This window comes from Dipodomys merriami, unplaced genomic scaffold (assembly GCF_024711535.1).
Source record: "Dipodomys merriami isolate MVZ:Mamm:240054 unplaced genomic scaffold, mDipMer1.0.p SCAF_3, whole genome shotgun sequence".
Taxonomy (NCBI): domain Eukaryota; kingdom Metazoa; phylum Chordata; class Mammalia; order Rodentia; family Heteromyidae; genus Dipodomys; species Dipodomys merriami.
The window spans coordinates 105,755,294-105,772,349 of NW_027204492.1; the positions used below are offsets into that span (position 1 = coordinate 105,755,294).

Consider the following 17,056-nt stretch of genomic DNA (forward strand, 5'->3'; position numbering starts at 1 on the left):
TTGCTATTAGTGTCAAAACTGTTATTAACATTAATTTACTATATCAGCCAGACTTAGGCATTACTTTTTTTTCTGTTGACATTAAAAGTACAGGAATAGTTACAAGGATGTTAAACGCCAAGATAAGTAATTTGCTTTTCATGAATATGTTATTATAATAATTCTTTATTTGTGGATTTGGGATTGGAACTCATTTCTTAAAATAGAGGATCTGCATTACCAGCAAATACAGTACTGATACAAATAATCCAAACTTGGAAAGGCACAAAATAGAAAGATTTAAAGTCCAAATTTTGGTCTAACAGCATTGGTATGCAGCGTAGTGTATAGCTTACGTTGCCTATGCCATGAGTGTTTCCCCATTGACTGCATGTCTTGCATGAATGGATATGGGAGGAAAAGCTGCTTACAGACCCTTCCAGCATCTGTGGAGGATATGGCAAGGCCTAAATTGTCTGTACATTGCAATGTTCCTAGCTACAGAGATTGATTACAGCTTGGTACTGGTAGAATCATATTCAATACACAGACTTGGCTTTCGTAGTCATCAACGCTATTTTGAATTTCTTTTAAGGAGAGCATGATCTTTCTAGTTTCCCATGGCTGTGGTTTCCTGCCTGACTCTCATATCAGTGGTGCTCACACGGCCCCAGGAAGGACCTTACACAAGCCTGTGAATAGCAGAAGGTGGGGCCCAGAGGGAGATTTTAGAGGCTGCCTGCCACAATGGCTTTTAAGATTTTTTTTTTTGCTAGGCCTGGGGCTTGAACTCAGGGCCTGGGCACTATGTCTGAGCTTCCTTTGCCCAGGGCTAGCACTCTACCACTTGAGCCACAGCACCACTTCTGGCTTTTTCTGTTGACATGGTGCTGAGGAATCAAACCCAGAGCTTCATGCATGCTAGGCAAGTGCTCCACCACTAAGCCACATTCCTAGCTGTCTTTTGAGAATTTGAAACAAGCAATCTATGTACTTCTCAATTGCTATAATTTAGATGATCTGTTCCTACTTATTCCGTCTGATATGTGGGTTATCAGCGTACAAGTTATTTTTCAATTGTATCACTTATTTATTACTTGATTCTTCTATGTAGTCTTTTTGTTTGTTTTTTTTACCGGTCGTGGGGCCTGAACTCTGGGCCTGGGCGCTGTCCCTCAGCTCTTCAGCTCGAGGCTAGTGCTCTACCACTTGAGCCATAGCAACACTTCCAGCTTTTTCTGCTTATGTGGTGCTGAGGAATCGAACCCAGGGCCTCATGCATGCAAGGCAAGCACTCTACCACTGAGCCACCTTCCCAGCCCCTCTTCTATGTAGTCTTGACTCATATGTAGATGGTACCCTATAATACAACCAAAGTGGCAAAGGGAAGAAACCTGTGTTAGTCAGCTTTACCTTACTGTAACAGAAATACCTATGACGATCAACTTTTTTTTAAAAAAGAAAAGTTTATTTTGACGTACAGTGTTAATTGGCCCTGTTGATTTTGGGCCTGTGGTGAGGCAGCACATCATGGTGGGAGTGTGTGGTGGAGAGTGCTACTCACCGCAGCAGTTGAGAAGCAAAGAAAGGAGCAGGGTCACCTGATTCTCTTTGAAAGCACTCCCCCTAGTGGTGGAAAGGCTTCCCAAATAAACTGGACTTTGGAAGTTGCTACCACCTCCCCATTGTGCTATAAGCAAGAGCTCAGGCTCTTCACACACGGGCTTCTGTGGGACATTTCAAATCCAGACTATAGCAACTTCCTAGCAGAGTCTTATCATTGTCTTTCCTTTTTTAAGGTGATAGGAAAGTTTACTCAAAAAGAAGTATCACAGAGAAGGTAAAAACATGGCTAAGACACACCATGACGAAGACAGCAATTTGGCCCACCTCTACCTTCTTGGCTGTCTAACTTATTATTACCTTTCTTTGGTGGGTGTTTCTCTAGAAGATTGTCTCAAGGAAGGTACTTTAAAGGAATTTAATGTCAAAGCTTGGTTGCCATGTTGGAGATGGTACTTCGTAGTGAGGGTCAAGAAGCCTGGGTCAGGCTTGGGTCAGGCGTAGGTCAGTGGCTTTTAAAGACTAACATTCAGGCTTTGCTTTGGGAGAAGTCTTCCTAGTGAAAGTTTGTTATTTTTGTTTGAGATATCTAAATCCCCAGGGCAGATATTCTATATAAATGTCATATATGTTGTTTTCTAAATCATTATGTATCATTTTGAATAATCTGCCACTGTTTTCCTTTACTGGCCTTGAAAACAGAATTGTTTCTTGTTTGCAATGAAGGAAGCCTATTGTATTTTCCTATGAAAACACGCACCCTTTCCTTGAGTGGCAGGACATAATGGTCCTAAGTCAAAAGCAATGGTTATTTAGTTCATTTTAGACTGGGAAACGCCTCTTGTCCCAGATGTATGTATGCCAACCAAACAAGGATGTGCCATCTGAGATACAAGATTGTCTTTAAAAAACTGAGACTGTTGTCTGGGAATGTGACTCAGTGGTAGAGTGCTTGCCTAGCATGTATGAAGCCCTGGGTTCAATTCCTCAGTACCACATACATAGAAAAAGCTGGAAGTGTCACTGTGGCTCAAGTGGTAGAGTGCTAGCCTTGAACAAAAGAAGCTCAAGAACAGACCCAGGTCCTGAGTTCAAGCCCCAGGACTGGCAAAAAATTAAACTGAAGCTATGTGTCTGATTTCTTTTTCTTTTGAAAGGAGAAACAGATTTGTATAATGTGTGTGACCTACTGCTAGTTTTTATAAATTGAAGCAAATACATATACAACGTATAAATTGCTCTTTTTTGTTTTTCCTTTCCTTTCTTTTCTTTTTCTTTCCTTTCCTTTTGTCAGTCATGGGGCCTGAACTCTGGGCCTGGGCACTGTCCTGAGCTCTTCAGCTCAAGGTTAGCATTCTACCACTTGAGCCACAGCACCACTTCTGGATTTTTCTGCTTATGTGGTGCTGAGGAATCGAACCCAGGGCCTCTGGCATGCAAGGCAAGCGCTGTACCACTGAGCCACCTTCCCAGCCCTAATTTGCCATTTTTTTAAGTGCTGGGATCAGATCCAGAGCCTCATGCAGGCCAGGCAGGTGCACCTTCACTGAGCCTCCTCCAGTCCCATTCGAACTATTTTTTGGTATAGAGTGCATCAAGTACGTTCCTTGTACCTTTCGCAGCCATTGCCACCACTCCACTCCAGATGTTTTCATCATCCCAAACAGAAACTCTGTATCCTTCAAAGAAATTTCTTTCCTACCCCTGAAAAACATTATTCTACTTTTTTTTTTCAATCGTGGGGCTTAAACTTGGCTTGGGCGCTGTCCATGCACTTTCCAGCTCAAGGCAAGTGCTCTACCACTTGAGCCACACAGCCAGTTCCGGTTTTCTAGTGGTTTATTGGAGATAAGAGTCTCACAGACTTTCCTGCCTGGGCTGGCTTTGAACCGTGATCCTCAGATCTCAGCCTCCTGAGTAGCTAGGATTACAGGCATGAACCACTGGCACCCAGCCATTATTCTACTTTTTATTGTAGTGGTACTGGAGTTTGAACTCAGACATTGTACTACTTGAGCCATGAATGAAGACTTCTTTATGAATTTGACTACTCTAAATAGAATTAACACAGCATTTGCCCTTTTGGGTCTTACTTATTTTACTTAGTATAAAGTATTACTTATTATAAAGTATTGCTTATATTACTTAGTATAAAGTACTCAAGATTCACCTATGGTATAGAACAGATCCGTTTGTCAGGAAGGTTCTAGTCTAGTTTCTCCATGCCTTTACTAACACTATTTTGTTTTGGTTTGTTTTCTAAATAATAGCCATCCTCATTTCAGCCACTGATAATTCTATGTGTGTGCGTGTGTGTGCACGTGCATGTGTGCATACATGCACATAGTCTTGGGGCTTGAACGTAGGGTCTGTTCACTGTCCCTGAATATTTTGATCAAAGCTAACACTCTACCACTTGAGCCACAGCTCCACTTCCACTTTGTGTGTGTGTGTGTGTGTGTGTGTGTGTGTGTGTGTGTGTGTGTGTGTGTGTGTGTGTGTGTGTGTGTGTGTGTGTGTTTGTTTTGGTGGTTAATTGGACATAAGAGTCTCATGGGCTTTTCCTGCTTAAGCTGGCTTCAAACTGCAAACCTCAGATCTCAGCCTCTTGAGTAGCTAGGATTACAGGCATCAGCTACCAGTGTCAGCTTTGTCACTGCTAATTCTTAAGATCGTTCTGTTTTTGAGAAAAGAGATATAAAATATGTTTTATGAAACTGAATTTGATTTCCTATTTGACACTACTTTTGGGCAATGAGGTTATAAAACAATGTACAAGCAAGCTGGGCATCAGTGGCTCATTAATGTAATCCTGCTGATTCAGGAGGCTGAGATCTAAGGAATCATGGTTCAAAGCCAGCTGGTGTAGAAAAATCCATGAGACACTATCTCCAATTAACCAGCAAAACCTGAAACTTGGAGGTATGGCTAAAGTGGTAGAGCATTGGCCATGAGTAAGAAACAAACAAACAAACAAAAGAGAAATGAACTTGAAGCCCTGAGTTCAAGCCCTAGCACCAGCACAGAAAAATGTACAAATAAAATGTACAAAAGTGTGAGTGAACACTAAATCCTTTTATGAAGCAAGTAGGTAGTTAAAGCTGGGCACCAGTGGCTCACACCTGTAATCCTAACTACTCAGGAGGCTGAGATTTGAGGATCTTGGTTCAAAGCCAGCTAGAGCAGGAAAAGTCCATGAGACTCTTATCTCCAACTAAACACCAAAAAAATCCAGAAATAGATCTATGGCTCAAATGGTAGAGTGCTAGCCTTGAGCAACAAAGCTTAGGGACAGTGTACAGGCCTGGAGTTCAAGTTCTAGGACCAGCACTAAAAAACAAAGTAGTTAATTATACAAGGTGACAAGAAGTATGGACTCACTTCCTAGTTGGGTGGTCATGGGTATGCTCTTTTGGTCTTGCTGTTTCCTTTCTCCAGCAACTCCTAGGGTTGCTGGATTAAATTCTTTCACACATTAAAGTCCTTCTAACAGGATCTAGCACCCAACATGTGGCAGGTCCCACTAAAGGTCAGTTGGCGATGATGGTGTTTACTGATTTGGCCAGAACTAAACCTCCAGCCTCTCTTTGTGAGTAATTGCTCTTGCTTATCAGAGTTCTAAAGCACATCACACGAGGAGTTTTTCCATTTCATTTTAGTAGAGATGACAGGATTTCTCAAAAACACAGAAGCCTTTAAAGGCCTTTGTCAAGATATTTACTGCCTTGCTCCATGTTAAGTACTTCTTACGAAAGAAAACTTTGTAGGAGGGAAATTAAAAAAAAATACTTTCATATGGACAGGACTATAAATGGGATTATTTTTCTTGGGGGAAAACTTTATAAATGGAAACCTCTTAATATAGTCAAAGATTGAAATGAAATACCTTTTCTCTTAGAAAAATGTCATGCCATGGTCTTCATTATTTGTTATATTTCTAAAGTGCTTTTCTTCCCAGGAAGCTCATTACAAACTGTCTCCAGACCGGATTACATTCAGCTCCTTTGCCAGGGAAACCACCCTTGAAGGCCCAACAGAAAGAGATCAGAGAATCTGTGAGCCAGGCCTGGAGCTGTTTTGCATGGCTATCACATTGTTCATCATTAAAGATTCAAATTCTTTCATCCCCTTAGTCAGAATATTCTCAGTTTTGAGCTTGACTCAAAGTAGAGTAGATAAAATGTAGATTTCTTAGAAAGTGGTCTTCTAATGGAAATGCTGACAATCCATTAACAGCAGGAGGGCTAATGCCTGCCACTAAAAATATACTTAAAGATTACAGTAATAAAAACACATATTTTAAAGTGCCTGCTAAAAGTTCAAGGATTTTTTTTTAATGTTGCTGTTAATAATAGGCTACCCAATCCTTCTAGCATTTGACTTTGTCTCACAAATGGGTTTAATCTAAGTGAATACTGTTGTACTGTGCTGGGTTTTTTTTTTTCCCTGCTGTTTGATTGGAAGGGGATTGGATGTCTTTTGGCAGAATTATCAGTGCCCTTAATGGAAGGTAAATAATCGGTGTATTTGTAGACATGTGGAATTTCAAGTCTGGAAAGGATCTTCATGATCAGCAAGTCATCTCTTATTCTATCTGCTAGAGGAAACTTGAGATTAAAAAAAAAAACTTGGCTAGAGTCCAGGAAAGGAAAGTCAGTACCTGGGGGGAGTTAATGATATGTTTGAGGTCTTCATATTTTCTCACCTAAGTCATTATTACAGTACTTGCCCCTTTGCCTGATCTCTCTGCCCAGGTTATGCAAGTTTCTTCTTACTGTAAATTTTTTTTATTATGGTAAAACCAATATGTTGACATATCTTGGTATCTGCAACACATTTGTTCCAAGCCTTCTCTCATATACCAAGTTACTAAAGCCCTTTGTGCAAAATGGTATAGCATTTATACAGACCCTGTACACATCTTCCTGTATAAAGCATCTCTAGATTACATCTAACACCTAAGACATGTAAATGTTATGTAAATAGCTGTTAATACTGTATTTTTTAGAGAATAATGAGAAGAAAGTCATATATGTTCAGTGCAGACACATTTTTGGTTGATGGTTGGCTGAACCTGTGGGGATGTAGCTCATGATATGAAGGGTACAGAATTATTGCAAGGTAAACTAAGACTTAAAAACACTTGCAAACCCACTGCCCAGATCCTTTTTCCATTGGCATTATACACATTCTTTTTTTTTTTGGTCAGTCGTGGGGCTTGAACTCTGGGTCTGGGCGCTGTCCCTCAGCTCTTCAGCTCAAGGCAAGCGCTCTACCACTTGAGTTACAGCGCCACTTCCGGTTTTCTGGTGGTTTATTGGAGATAGGAGTCTCACAGTCTCTCCTGCCCGGGCTGGCTTTGAACCGCGATCCTCAGATCTCAGCCTCCTGAGTAGCTAGGACTACAGGCGTGAGCCACCAGCGCCCAGCTATTATACACATTCTTGCTACAATATTGAAACCTTTCTATTCTAAAATCATTTTGATTTCACAATCACTCATGAACATTTTGTCTTTTCTTCTTCTACTGCTTCTGTTTCTGCTTCTGCTTTGTATTCTTCTTCTTCTTCTTCTTCTTCTTCTTCTTATTATTATTATTATTATTATTATTATTATTATTATTATTATTATTATTATTACTGTGGTGGGGCTTGAACACAGGGTCTGGGTGCTGTCTCTGAGCTATTTTGCTCAAGGCTAGCACTACCACTTTGAGCCAGAACTCTACTTCCAGTTTTCTGATGGTTAATTGAAGATAAGAGTCTCTCAGGGCTGGGAAGGTGGCTCAGTGGAAGAGTGCTTGCCTTGCATGCATGAGGCCCTGGGTTCGATTCCTCAGCACCACATAAGCAAAAAGAAAAAAGCCAGAAGTGGTGCTGTGGCTCAAGTGGTAGAGCGCTAGCCTTGAGCTGAAGAGTTGAGGGACAGCGCCCAGGCCCAGAGTTCAGGCCCCACGACCGGACCAAAAAAAAAAGAGTCTCTCAGACTTTCTTTCCAGGGCTGGTTTTGATCCTGAGATCTCAGCCTCCTGAGCAGCTAGGATGACAGGTATGAGCCACCAGGGCCCAATCTTTTGTCATATTATTTAATAATTTATAACAACAAATTTTCATCATCTGCTTAGTATATCACCTAAGTTGTATTAGATATCCTGACCTATTTAGGGAGTTTCATGTCTCCTGAGGAAAAAATAGCTTTTGCAACTACTACCAAATTATCCCTCAGAGAAGCGCTACTCCATTACCCCCCACCAGTAGTAACACAAGCGTGGCCTTTCCCTGGGCCCTTGATATTAGCCATTAATATGTTTAAAAATTAGCTAGGTGCTGGTGGCTCCTACCTGTAATCCTAGCTACTCAGGAGGCTGAGATCTGAGAATCATGGTTTGAAGCCAACCTGCAGCAGGAAAGTCTGTAAGACTCTTATCTCCAACTAACTACCAAAAAAGCCAGAAATGGCTCTGTGGCTCAAGTGGTAGAGTGCTAGCCGTGAGCCAAAAGAAGCTCAGGGACAGTACCCAGGCCCTGAGTTCAAGACTCAGGACCTGCACATTTACAAAAAATCTCTAATATCTGATGTTAAAATTTTTATTGTTATTATAATGGTGATGTGCAGAGGGGTTAGAGTTTCATAAGTCAGGGAATGAGTACATTTCTTTTTGGACAATATCATTCCTTCCCTCAATCTCTCTCAGTATTTTACATTTTAATCATGTGCATGTTTGATTAATAGTGATACTGAACATTTTTCATTTATAAATTGCTTTTGCCATCTACTTTTTAAAAATTAGGTTCTCACTCATTCATTCATTCATTCACTCATTCATTCAGGGAGTCTTACTAGGTAGACCAGGCTAGCTTTGAACCTGTGATTGTCACACTTCTTCCTCCTGAGTGCTAGAATTCCAGCTGGAGAGTGCTGGGATGACATGGCATCATGCCTGGTTTATTTAGTGTTTCTGTGTAGTCTCTTCCTTTTTATTTATAAGCGCTGTTTATGCACTGGGACTTGTAGTAGATAGTTAGTTATTTACATTTGTGTGGAGCTGGGATGGACCTCGTGTGCTAAGTAGGTGTTCTCCCATTGCAATAATTCCCCAGCCTCAGTGGCTAACTGTCATGAGATTTTTGCCTATTTTTTAAAAGATCTTTTCCTATTTCATGATGGTCTTTGTGTGTGTGTGTGTGTGTGTGTGTGTGTGTGTGTGTGTGTGTGTGTTCGTACATGTATGTACATGTGTGCATATGTGTGTGCATGAGTGCCTATTTATGTACATTTTTCCTGGGCAAGCACTCTACCTCTGAGTTACATCCCCAGCTCTTGTGGTGCTTCTTGAAGTACAAAAGTTATTTTTTTAATTTAAGAATAAATTTTATTTATTTTTTATTTAATTTTTTAGAATTTTTTGAATTGTTATTACACAGGTGTTAAACAGAGAGGTTAAAGTTGCATGAGTCAGGTCAAGAGTAAATTTCTTTTTGGATAATGGCACCCCAAAAGTTAAATTTTTATGGAGTTAAACAGTCATCTTTGCTGGTTCTGGTGGCTCAAGTCTGTGATCCTCTCTACTTGGGAAGCAGATATCTGGGGATCACAGTTTGAGGCTAAGCCAGACAAAAAGTTTAGCAGACTCCATCTTAACCAATGACTGGATGTTGTAGCCCATACCCATTATCCCAGCCACGGTGGAAGCACCCTGTCATTCCTAGTGATGTGGAGAAGCACAAATAGGAGGATTACAGCCCAAGCTGACCCGGACACAAAGCAAGTCCCTACCCTACTTCAAAAATAACCTATGTAAAAGGTAGCTGGTAGCTCAAGTGGTAGAGCATCTCCTAGCAAGCTCAGGGCCCTGAGTTCAATCCCCAGCCCCACAAAATAAATCTTTTTTTCCTTCCTTTTTTTGTTCACATTCAGATATATTCCTGAAGTACAGATTTGGTCGTACACCTCCCTTGATTAAAACCTTCCTGGGCTCTTGGGGAAGCAATTCCGCCTCTTCCTATACTCCAGATCCAGGCTACTGCCACCCCATCCGCTCTTGGTAGTCTAGTCTAGGCAAGAAACTTGTACTTAGTACTGTCTTAAGCTGGTCCTCCATCCACTAGTCCCCATGGTGCTACATTTATCTCTAACCTCTCTTCCTTTGCATTATTAAAAAATTAGACAGTGAATTCTATTGCTTTTATCCTCAAAATATAGCCAGATTGTAGGATTCCATTTTGATGACATTGTAGATAGGGCAGAAGCAGAGGGCCAGAAAGCAGATCTGTTGTAAGAGACTGGGTAAGGGGGGTGACTTCAAAGGTCAATAAAGAAATATGGGAGCTGATGGAACTCTCTTATGTCCTGAGTATGGTGGTGGTCTTGCAATAAGATGCATTTTTCAGAACTCAAAGAACTGTCCCTGAAAATGAATGAGTTTATTAGACCTTAATAAGAACTAGGAGAATCTAGATTTCTTTGGTAGATCATAGCGCTTGAACTCAAGTCCTGGGCACTGTCCCTGAGGTGTTTTTTGTTTTTGTTTTTGTTTTTGCTCAAGGCTAGTGCTCGAACACTTGGAGCCACAGTGCCACTTCCAGTTTCCTAGAGGTTAATTGGAAATTCTCAGGGACTTAACTGCCCAGGCTGGCTTTGAACTGCAATCCTCAGATCTCAGCCTCCTGAGTAGCTAGAATTACAAGCGTGAGCCGGGCTTCTAACATTTTTTGGTTTTCTGTTTCTTCCAATATCACCACAGCTATCCTGAGCTAGGAGCCACCACACTAGAGAATCCCTATCGTGATGGTACCTTCAATGGTCTCTGTTCAGAGAGGTCGATGGAAAACAGAAAGCAAATTGGGTTACTGCTTTGCTCAGAGCTCTCCAGCTGCTTCTCTTCTCTTGAGAGAAGCCCTGTGTGAAAGAGCCTCCTGTTATTTCTCTGGCATGATCTCCCCCAATGCTTCCCATTCTCCCCTTTCCCTACTTCTCATCACAATATCCTCCCTCCTCCCCTTCACCATACCAGTGTGGTTCCGTTCAGATTAACAACACAAAGTTACCACAATTGCTGCCAAGATTCTCAGTGGCACAGCCCTCTACCCCTTCTCTGGTAATCCCAACCTAACTCTTCCTTTGCTCCACTCCCCACCCAGCAGACCCTAGTCCAGCCTGCTTGCTCTTCCCGGCACATCTCTCAGTGTCTTCTTGAGATTGTCTTCCTGGAAAGTGCTTCTCCATGCTTCTCACTCATGGACTCCCTCCCTCATCTGTTCCAGGTCTTTGCTCAAATAAGTATTTTCAAAGTGAGGTCTTCCTGAGTGTCCCATTCCTACCTCTATCCCTAATTGCGATCTTCTCTCATTTTGTTTTGCTCACAGTTCCATACCTTGTTTTTTGTTTATTGTGTGATTCCTCCTCACATCCATGATGATAGAAGTTAATGTTTTAGTTTATTCTACCTTCCCAGTAACTAGGACATTACAATTGTGCCCGTCAACTTAGAAATACTCAGTTAAATTGTATAGCTGGGAGACACAAGGTAAGAAGAGTCCCAAGAATCAGCAGTAATTGTAATCTTAGATACTGGCAGCCTCCCTACCCCAGAATTTCACTTCATTCTTTTCCCACTCATAGTCTGGGGCAGCATGGAAGTCTATGTTTGTGGGTGCAGTGTTTGAGGGAGTGGCTTTCCAGCCTATCTTTCCTTTCTGTTTAGTTGCTCGCTGCCTTTGTTATGTTAACAGATGCCTTCTCTCAAATCTCTCTTTAGAAGCAGATGTTCCAAGAGAGGAGTAGCCGGATGCTCCAGGCCTTATCCCCAAAGCAGAGCCCTGTGAGCAGCCCAACAAGGAGCCGGTCTCCTTCACGTTCCCCATCCCCTACCTTCTCATGGCTCCCAATCAAAAGTTCCCCTCCTTCCTCACCCAAAGCAGCCTCAGCCTCCATCAGTAGCATGAGTGAGGGAGATGAGGATGAGAAGTAAAGGAGGGAGGCTGGCAAGCAAGAGCCACCACACAGGAAGGGGAGGAGGGAGTTCTGAGGAGGCCTGAGTGGTGTTTGAAGTAGAAGAGTCACTGGAGCTGCAGCTCAGCAGGGAGACCCTGAGCTCTGACACAGGAAGATATCAGTTGGGACCAGATCTTCCTCATTCTCCACCCAGCCCACCACGGGCTCCGCATGGAGGTTTCCAGCCAGACAACCTGCACCAACCTTCTTAGCATCATCTAGAGTCACTCCACTTTAACCTTGCTAAGGAAAGGTGTGGCACACTAGGAGCACTTGCACTCGCTGGGGTGACTTCTGCTTTGGTCTGTACACAAATCCTCATCAAAGAAACCACTTGTGGAAATTGGCTGTTCCCTCAACCTGCTACTTCCAGCTCCCTAAGGGCCCTGCACGTTGCCTCCTACCATCCAAGCTCTGCCAGAAGAAGTTCATTTCCAATCCATGTGGCCAAGAAATTGCAAAAATCGTCAAGTTTAAAGACCAATTCTAGCCTTCTCAGTTCAGCCACCCAAACCTGAGATTGCAATGGATCAACTCCTTCTAGTTCCAGAGCTGTGGCTCAGTGACACAACTTCCTCTTGGGCTAGATACAGAAGATGATCTAAAGTGAACCTTAACTTCTCATTCAAAGGAGAATTTTTTTTTCCAAGATGAACTTTACCTAAAGCCTAACATGCTCTTGGCTGTACCTTCTTATCATTGGTGTGACTTCATTGCTTTCTAGAAATTACCTTCATTGGTGGGAACTGCAACAAGGAAAACCATTTGGTCTTTGAAAAACAACAACAACAAAAAGAGGATTTTGCTTTGCTTTGACACCAAGTGTGGCATATGACAAATGTCTGAAGCTTTTCCTTCAAGGATGCTATTATGGAATGGCTCTTTCCATTTCTGACCAATTCAGTTTCATAGACCTCGAGTAACAGTTCGATGTACCAAACATAGTATAAAAATAGGGGGTGCTACCTGCACGTATCTGTTCCACGTATGCTCCAAATATGCTACCCTAAGGTGAATACCATATGCAATATGACTATATGGTGGAGACATTTTTCTGTATACTTCTCTCCTGCTCTCCACCCTAATGTCCTGCTGAAACCCTTGATGTAAAGAACCATCTGGTTCTCTTGTGACTTGGACATTTTGTCAAAAGCTCACTCTAGATTTCTGTAGAAATATTTGTTTCCGACCAGAAAATGACTGTTGTTCTCATGGCCCTCCAATATTTTTGGGGGGTAAAGGGAGGCTCTGGACAGCTTTTCAAGGAACTGTAGACTTAGTTCTTTGAATGGCTTAGGTAGTAGTATGGGGTGTTTTGTTTGTTTCTGGCCTTAAGTTTGCTAATGGGATGAATACCCTAAGCTTCCCACAGAAACTGCCTGAAGTTCCAGTTCCCTTGGTACATACAGGGACGAGCAGGCCTTGTCAAGATTGACACTCTTGGGTAGAAGGAGATATTGCCTGGTTATCCTGCTAAAGTCAGACAGAGCTAGGGCCTGACAGAGCAGAGACCTCAACCAGCAACTTGTGGGCAGAGCCTATCTCCTCTTTAACAGAAGCATCCTATTTCAGAGGCTTTGTGAACAAGTTTTCTGGGGACGACCAGTGAAGGAAGGTAGCATGTCTTGTCTTTCCCCTTTGTGTTGAAGCCTACCTCCCTTCCAACCTGAAAATGAGTAGTATTTGTTGGAAAGCAAGATGATGGGGTGAAGCAAGCTTGGAAATCACCTTGTTCTACATTCTTTCTGCAGAACTCTGTAAAGTTCTCCTGCAGGACAGAGGGCTGGCAGGAACATGGCCTGTGAGAAGGGATATTCTCTCATCAAGACTCTCCAGAGAGAGGCAAAGGCTTCATTCCTCCATCTTGCTTCCTTGTCCACCGCGCATCCAGGACTGACCGTGCATGTATGCCTACCATGTCAGTTGATTGATACTTGTGATAGTGAAAGAAGAAGAAGAAGACCAGGTAGTGAAGGGGAGGTGGTAAGGAGAAAAGAAGCTCCTGATGAGAGGATATGAAGTAAAAGAAAAAAAAAATCTTCTTTAAGCCATTTTAGGACCTCATTTTATACATGAAAGTCTCTCTTGGGAAGGTCTTTGAATGCTATGACTCCATACCCCAGTGCAGGTGGATCCATTTTTACCCAAGTCCTGCTCTGGGGCAAATAGTATGGGGTTGATGTATATGACTGACTTTAAATTTGCAAGCCTTACACACCATACTGACAGGTGCCACATCACATGACTCAGATTGTGCCACCATAGCTGCCAATTATGGGAAATGACCAGCACTGGGAATGTTCAGGGATGAGCTAATGCAACCCGTAAGTGGGTTCAAAATCTCATCCTCCTAACCTGCACCTCTCCACCTTCACAAGGCCCTAAGTCTATTGAGAAGGAATATAGGGAAGATTTTGGAATCCAACTTTTGAGTGTTCTTGGTTGCCTCTCAGTCTCTCTAAACCTTTTCCCTCCACACAGGAAGAACTGTGGCCACACTTTGTTTGTGCCACCCAGTCAACTGTCATGGCCAAGAGAGTGAGTTAAGGCTACAATAAGAATGCACACAGAGCCGGGTGCTGGTGGGGCACGCCTGTAATCCTAGCTACTCAGGAGGCTGAGATCTGAGGATCGTGGTTCAAAGCCAGCCCTGGCAGGAAAGGCCATGAGATTCTTATCTCCAATTAACCACCAGAAAACCGGAAGTGAAGCTGTGACTCAAAGTGGTAGAGTGCTAGCCTGGAGCAAAAGAGCTCAGGGACAGCACCTAGGCCTGGAGTTCAAGCCCTATGACTGACATCCCCCCTCCAAAAAGAAAAAAAACAGGAATGCATACAGTAAGTAAGAGAGAAGTAATGAGCAATGACAAAAGGCAGGGAAAGATTCTTTCTGCTCTATCAAGACTGAGGACAATAACTCAGGACGGTGAAGGGACAGTGATGGAGATGAGGAAATGTCAGTGACGCAGGGTGGGAGTTGGAGGGTAGGTACCTTCCTCTCTTTTGCCGGGGTTAACCTGGGCCCCTCCTGGAAAGTTAGCAGATACCCATGCAGTGGGTAGGTCCTTGCCTCTGGGCATGCTTCTTCTAGAACTCCCAGAGTCTCCCAAGGGGACTCTGAAACTAAATGCTGAGCCTCCCCTCCTGCAGCTCTACAACGGGCATGGCCTTGAAATGCAATGCAGTGTCTCAAGGCATGACCCCTTTGTGGTGAGCAAGCTGCTGTGTGCCAGGACCTTCAAAAGGCAAAGGCAAGCCAACCCCCATGAAGAGCAAGACATGGATGAAGCCTGGCTTCTGGCCTGCTCTGGATGGAAGAGACACAGTTGTAGGATGCCTTGCTCGATGCACACTGTGTGAGCCCTTCCTTGGGGGCCAGGGTGGGGAGGGAAGGAAGAGCACAGGCTTATTTTCTCTCCATTGCCCAGGACTTCCTTTAGGAACCCAGTCATACTTAAAGGAAAGGTGAGACGGCTTCATGAGTGGCCCAGCTGAATTGAACAGAGATGTATGTACCTAGTCCTCAGGCATCCTCTCAACACTAGTCCTGATTGGTCTCCACAAGAGAGTGGCAGGGGGGCCGGGGAGGGATAGCTCATGAGGCATTTTCAACTTCTCTTTAGACTCCTCCTTAGTTTTATTTGTTCTGTCACTGCAATGTGTCTGGGGACAAAGCCATAAGAAGAGCATACACGCTTAAGACTTGTACATACAAAACAAGATGATGGTGACTTGTCTGGGTTAAAGCACGACCTTATGCCCAAGCATTTGTTCTGGTGCTGAATAATGCAAACTACTGGAATCAGCCCCTCTCCCTCTTTGCATCCCTCCCTCTCCTGCTCCCAGACAGAACACGGCATTCCCAAATCGTTTATAAATAAAGGGATGCATAACTGCACTTTTGCTTGTGTTTCTTAAGTGTGTTGTCTGTTTCTCTGTAGGATCCCTAGTTCCACGTAGAAAGGGATGGGCATTGTAGCAGCTCACCCAGCCCACTGGCTAGCTCTTGCCAGTCGTGGTTCCAGGAAGATCTGAACCTTCACTTTGTTGAATGGGGTCATGTTTTTGAGTTGCCGAGTGACCTGTATCTTGACTTAAAACATAAGTTTAGGGAGACATTCACGGTTGGCTCACACCTGCAATCCTAGCTTCTTAAGAGGCCAAGATCTGGAGGATCCTGGTTTGAAGCCAGCCTCGGCAGAAAAGTCTCTGTGACTCCATCTTCAAAATAATCAGCAAAAAAAGCAAGGCTGGGGGTGTGGCTCAAGTGGCAGAGCACCAGCTGTGAGCAAGGAAATCAAGCAATCATACAGTCCCAAGTTCAAGCCCTGGTACCAGAAAAAAGAAAATAGCTTAGGGACAGACCTACCTACAGGGGTGATCACATAGTGATTCCGGTCAGGACCCTGAATGGTAGGATTCATCACCTATTTGACTTGCAACTTTAGCCAAGCCACTTTGCTTCTCTAGCCTCGGTGTCTGCTTATGTAAAATGGGGAGATTGGAGGAAACAGGTCCTTTTTGCTTAGAAAAGTATCTGGACTTACGAAAGCAGCCTGTATTGCTTCCCAAGTTTCACCCAGCTACCATGTTGTCATTGCCTGACCAGGCCTAAAGGGCTTACTCCTCTGCTCCCCTGGGGCCTCCACAACCAGCAGCGTGAGTGATCTCATTCCCACACTTGGAGCATCCGCATAAAGGCTCTTGGGTCCCATCGACCTTTCTTGTCACTCGATGGAATGCTTCTCAGATATTCCTAGGCTTTGGGAAGTAGCGATTCCAACTGCGTTTCCATCTTTGGGAAAAAGCCACCGCACTCAGCTGGAGACAGACAGATGGAGGTAGTGGTGCTAAATCAGGATGCCAAAATGTCAACAGTGAGGGCAGAGGTTATGTTCTGAGCACTGTGCACTCCTCTACCTCCACTGAACTTAGGAACTTCCATTAACTCCAGCTGGAAAGGGTTAGTGCTTTGGAATGACTGCAGTGGTAACATTAGCCTGAGCTCTAAAATACACAAAGCAAGCCAGGGCTGTAGCCAGTAAGGGAAGAAGTTTTAAAATAGAATGCCTATTATTCATAGACTGTATGGAAGCTTTGCCACACAGATCAAACACATTTTTAGCAGGCTGTATTTAAAGCAAGAGTTATTGGTTTCCTATTGACTTCTATGATCCCTTAGATAGGTGTAGGGAAAACAGTAAGTTCTACAGTGTGATAAAACTCATATTTAAGAACCTCGAGTCTCGATCCCAAGAGAATTAACCTTTGTTAATAAAGAATTCCTGAGGAAAAAAGGTAAACTATTAAAATTTTATACACATACACACACACACACATCTGTGTTGGAGTCCTCATTGGCTATTAGATTTTAATGTATACGAGATTTCTTCGTGTATTCAGTAGGATCTGCTAAGTAAGATGCTTTTCAGACAGAGTGTGACATTTCATACACATCAAACTACACCCAGTGATCCAATTCTTTAAGTATCAAGTACCTGGATGCTGGTTGCAGATGGATT

The 17,056-nt window shown here is 43.2% G+C and overlaps 1 protein-coding gene across 2 annotated transcripts in view; it reads left to right on the top strand.

Moving 5' to 3' along the window:
* The window catches only part of Pcyt1b (phosphate cytidylyltransferase 1B, choline), a 102,097-nt gene extending 86,665 nt beyond the window's left edge, over window positions 1–15,432 (top strand). For both annotated transcript variants that reach the window (XM_070040696.1, XM_070040695.1), the window contains exon 8: window positions 11,300–15,432. In XM_070040696.1, coding sequence (XP_069896797.1) covers window positions 11,300–11,512 — 213 coding nt within the window. In that variant the 3' untranslated portion in view covers window positions 11,513–15,432. The remainder of the gene's footprint in view (window positions 1–11,299) is intronic.
* Window positions 15,433–17,056: the final 1,624 nt, after the last annotated feature.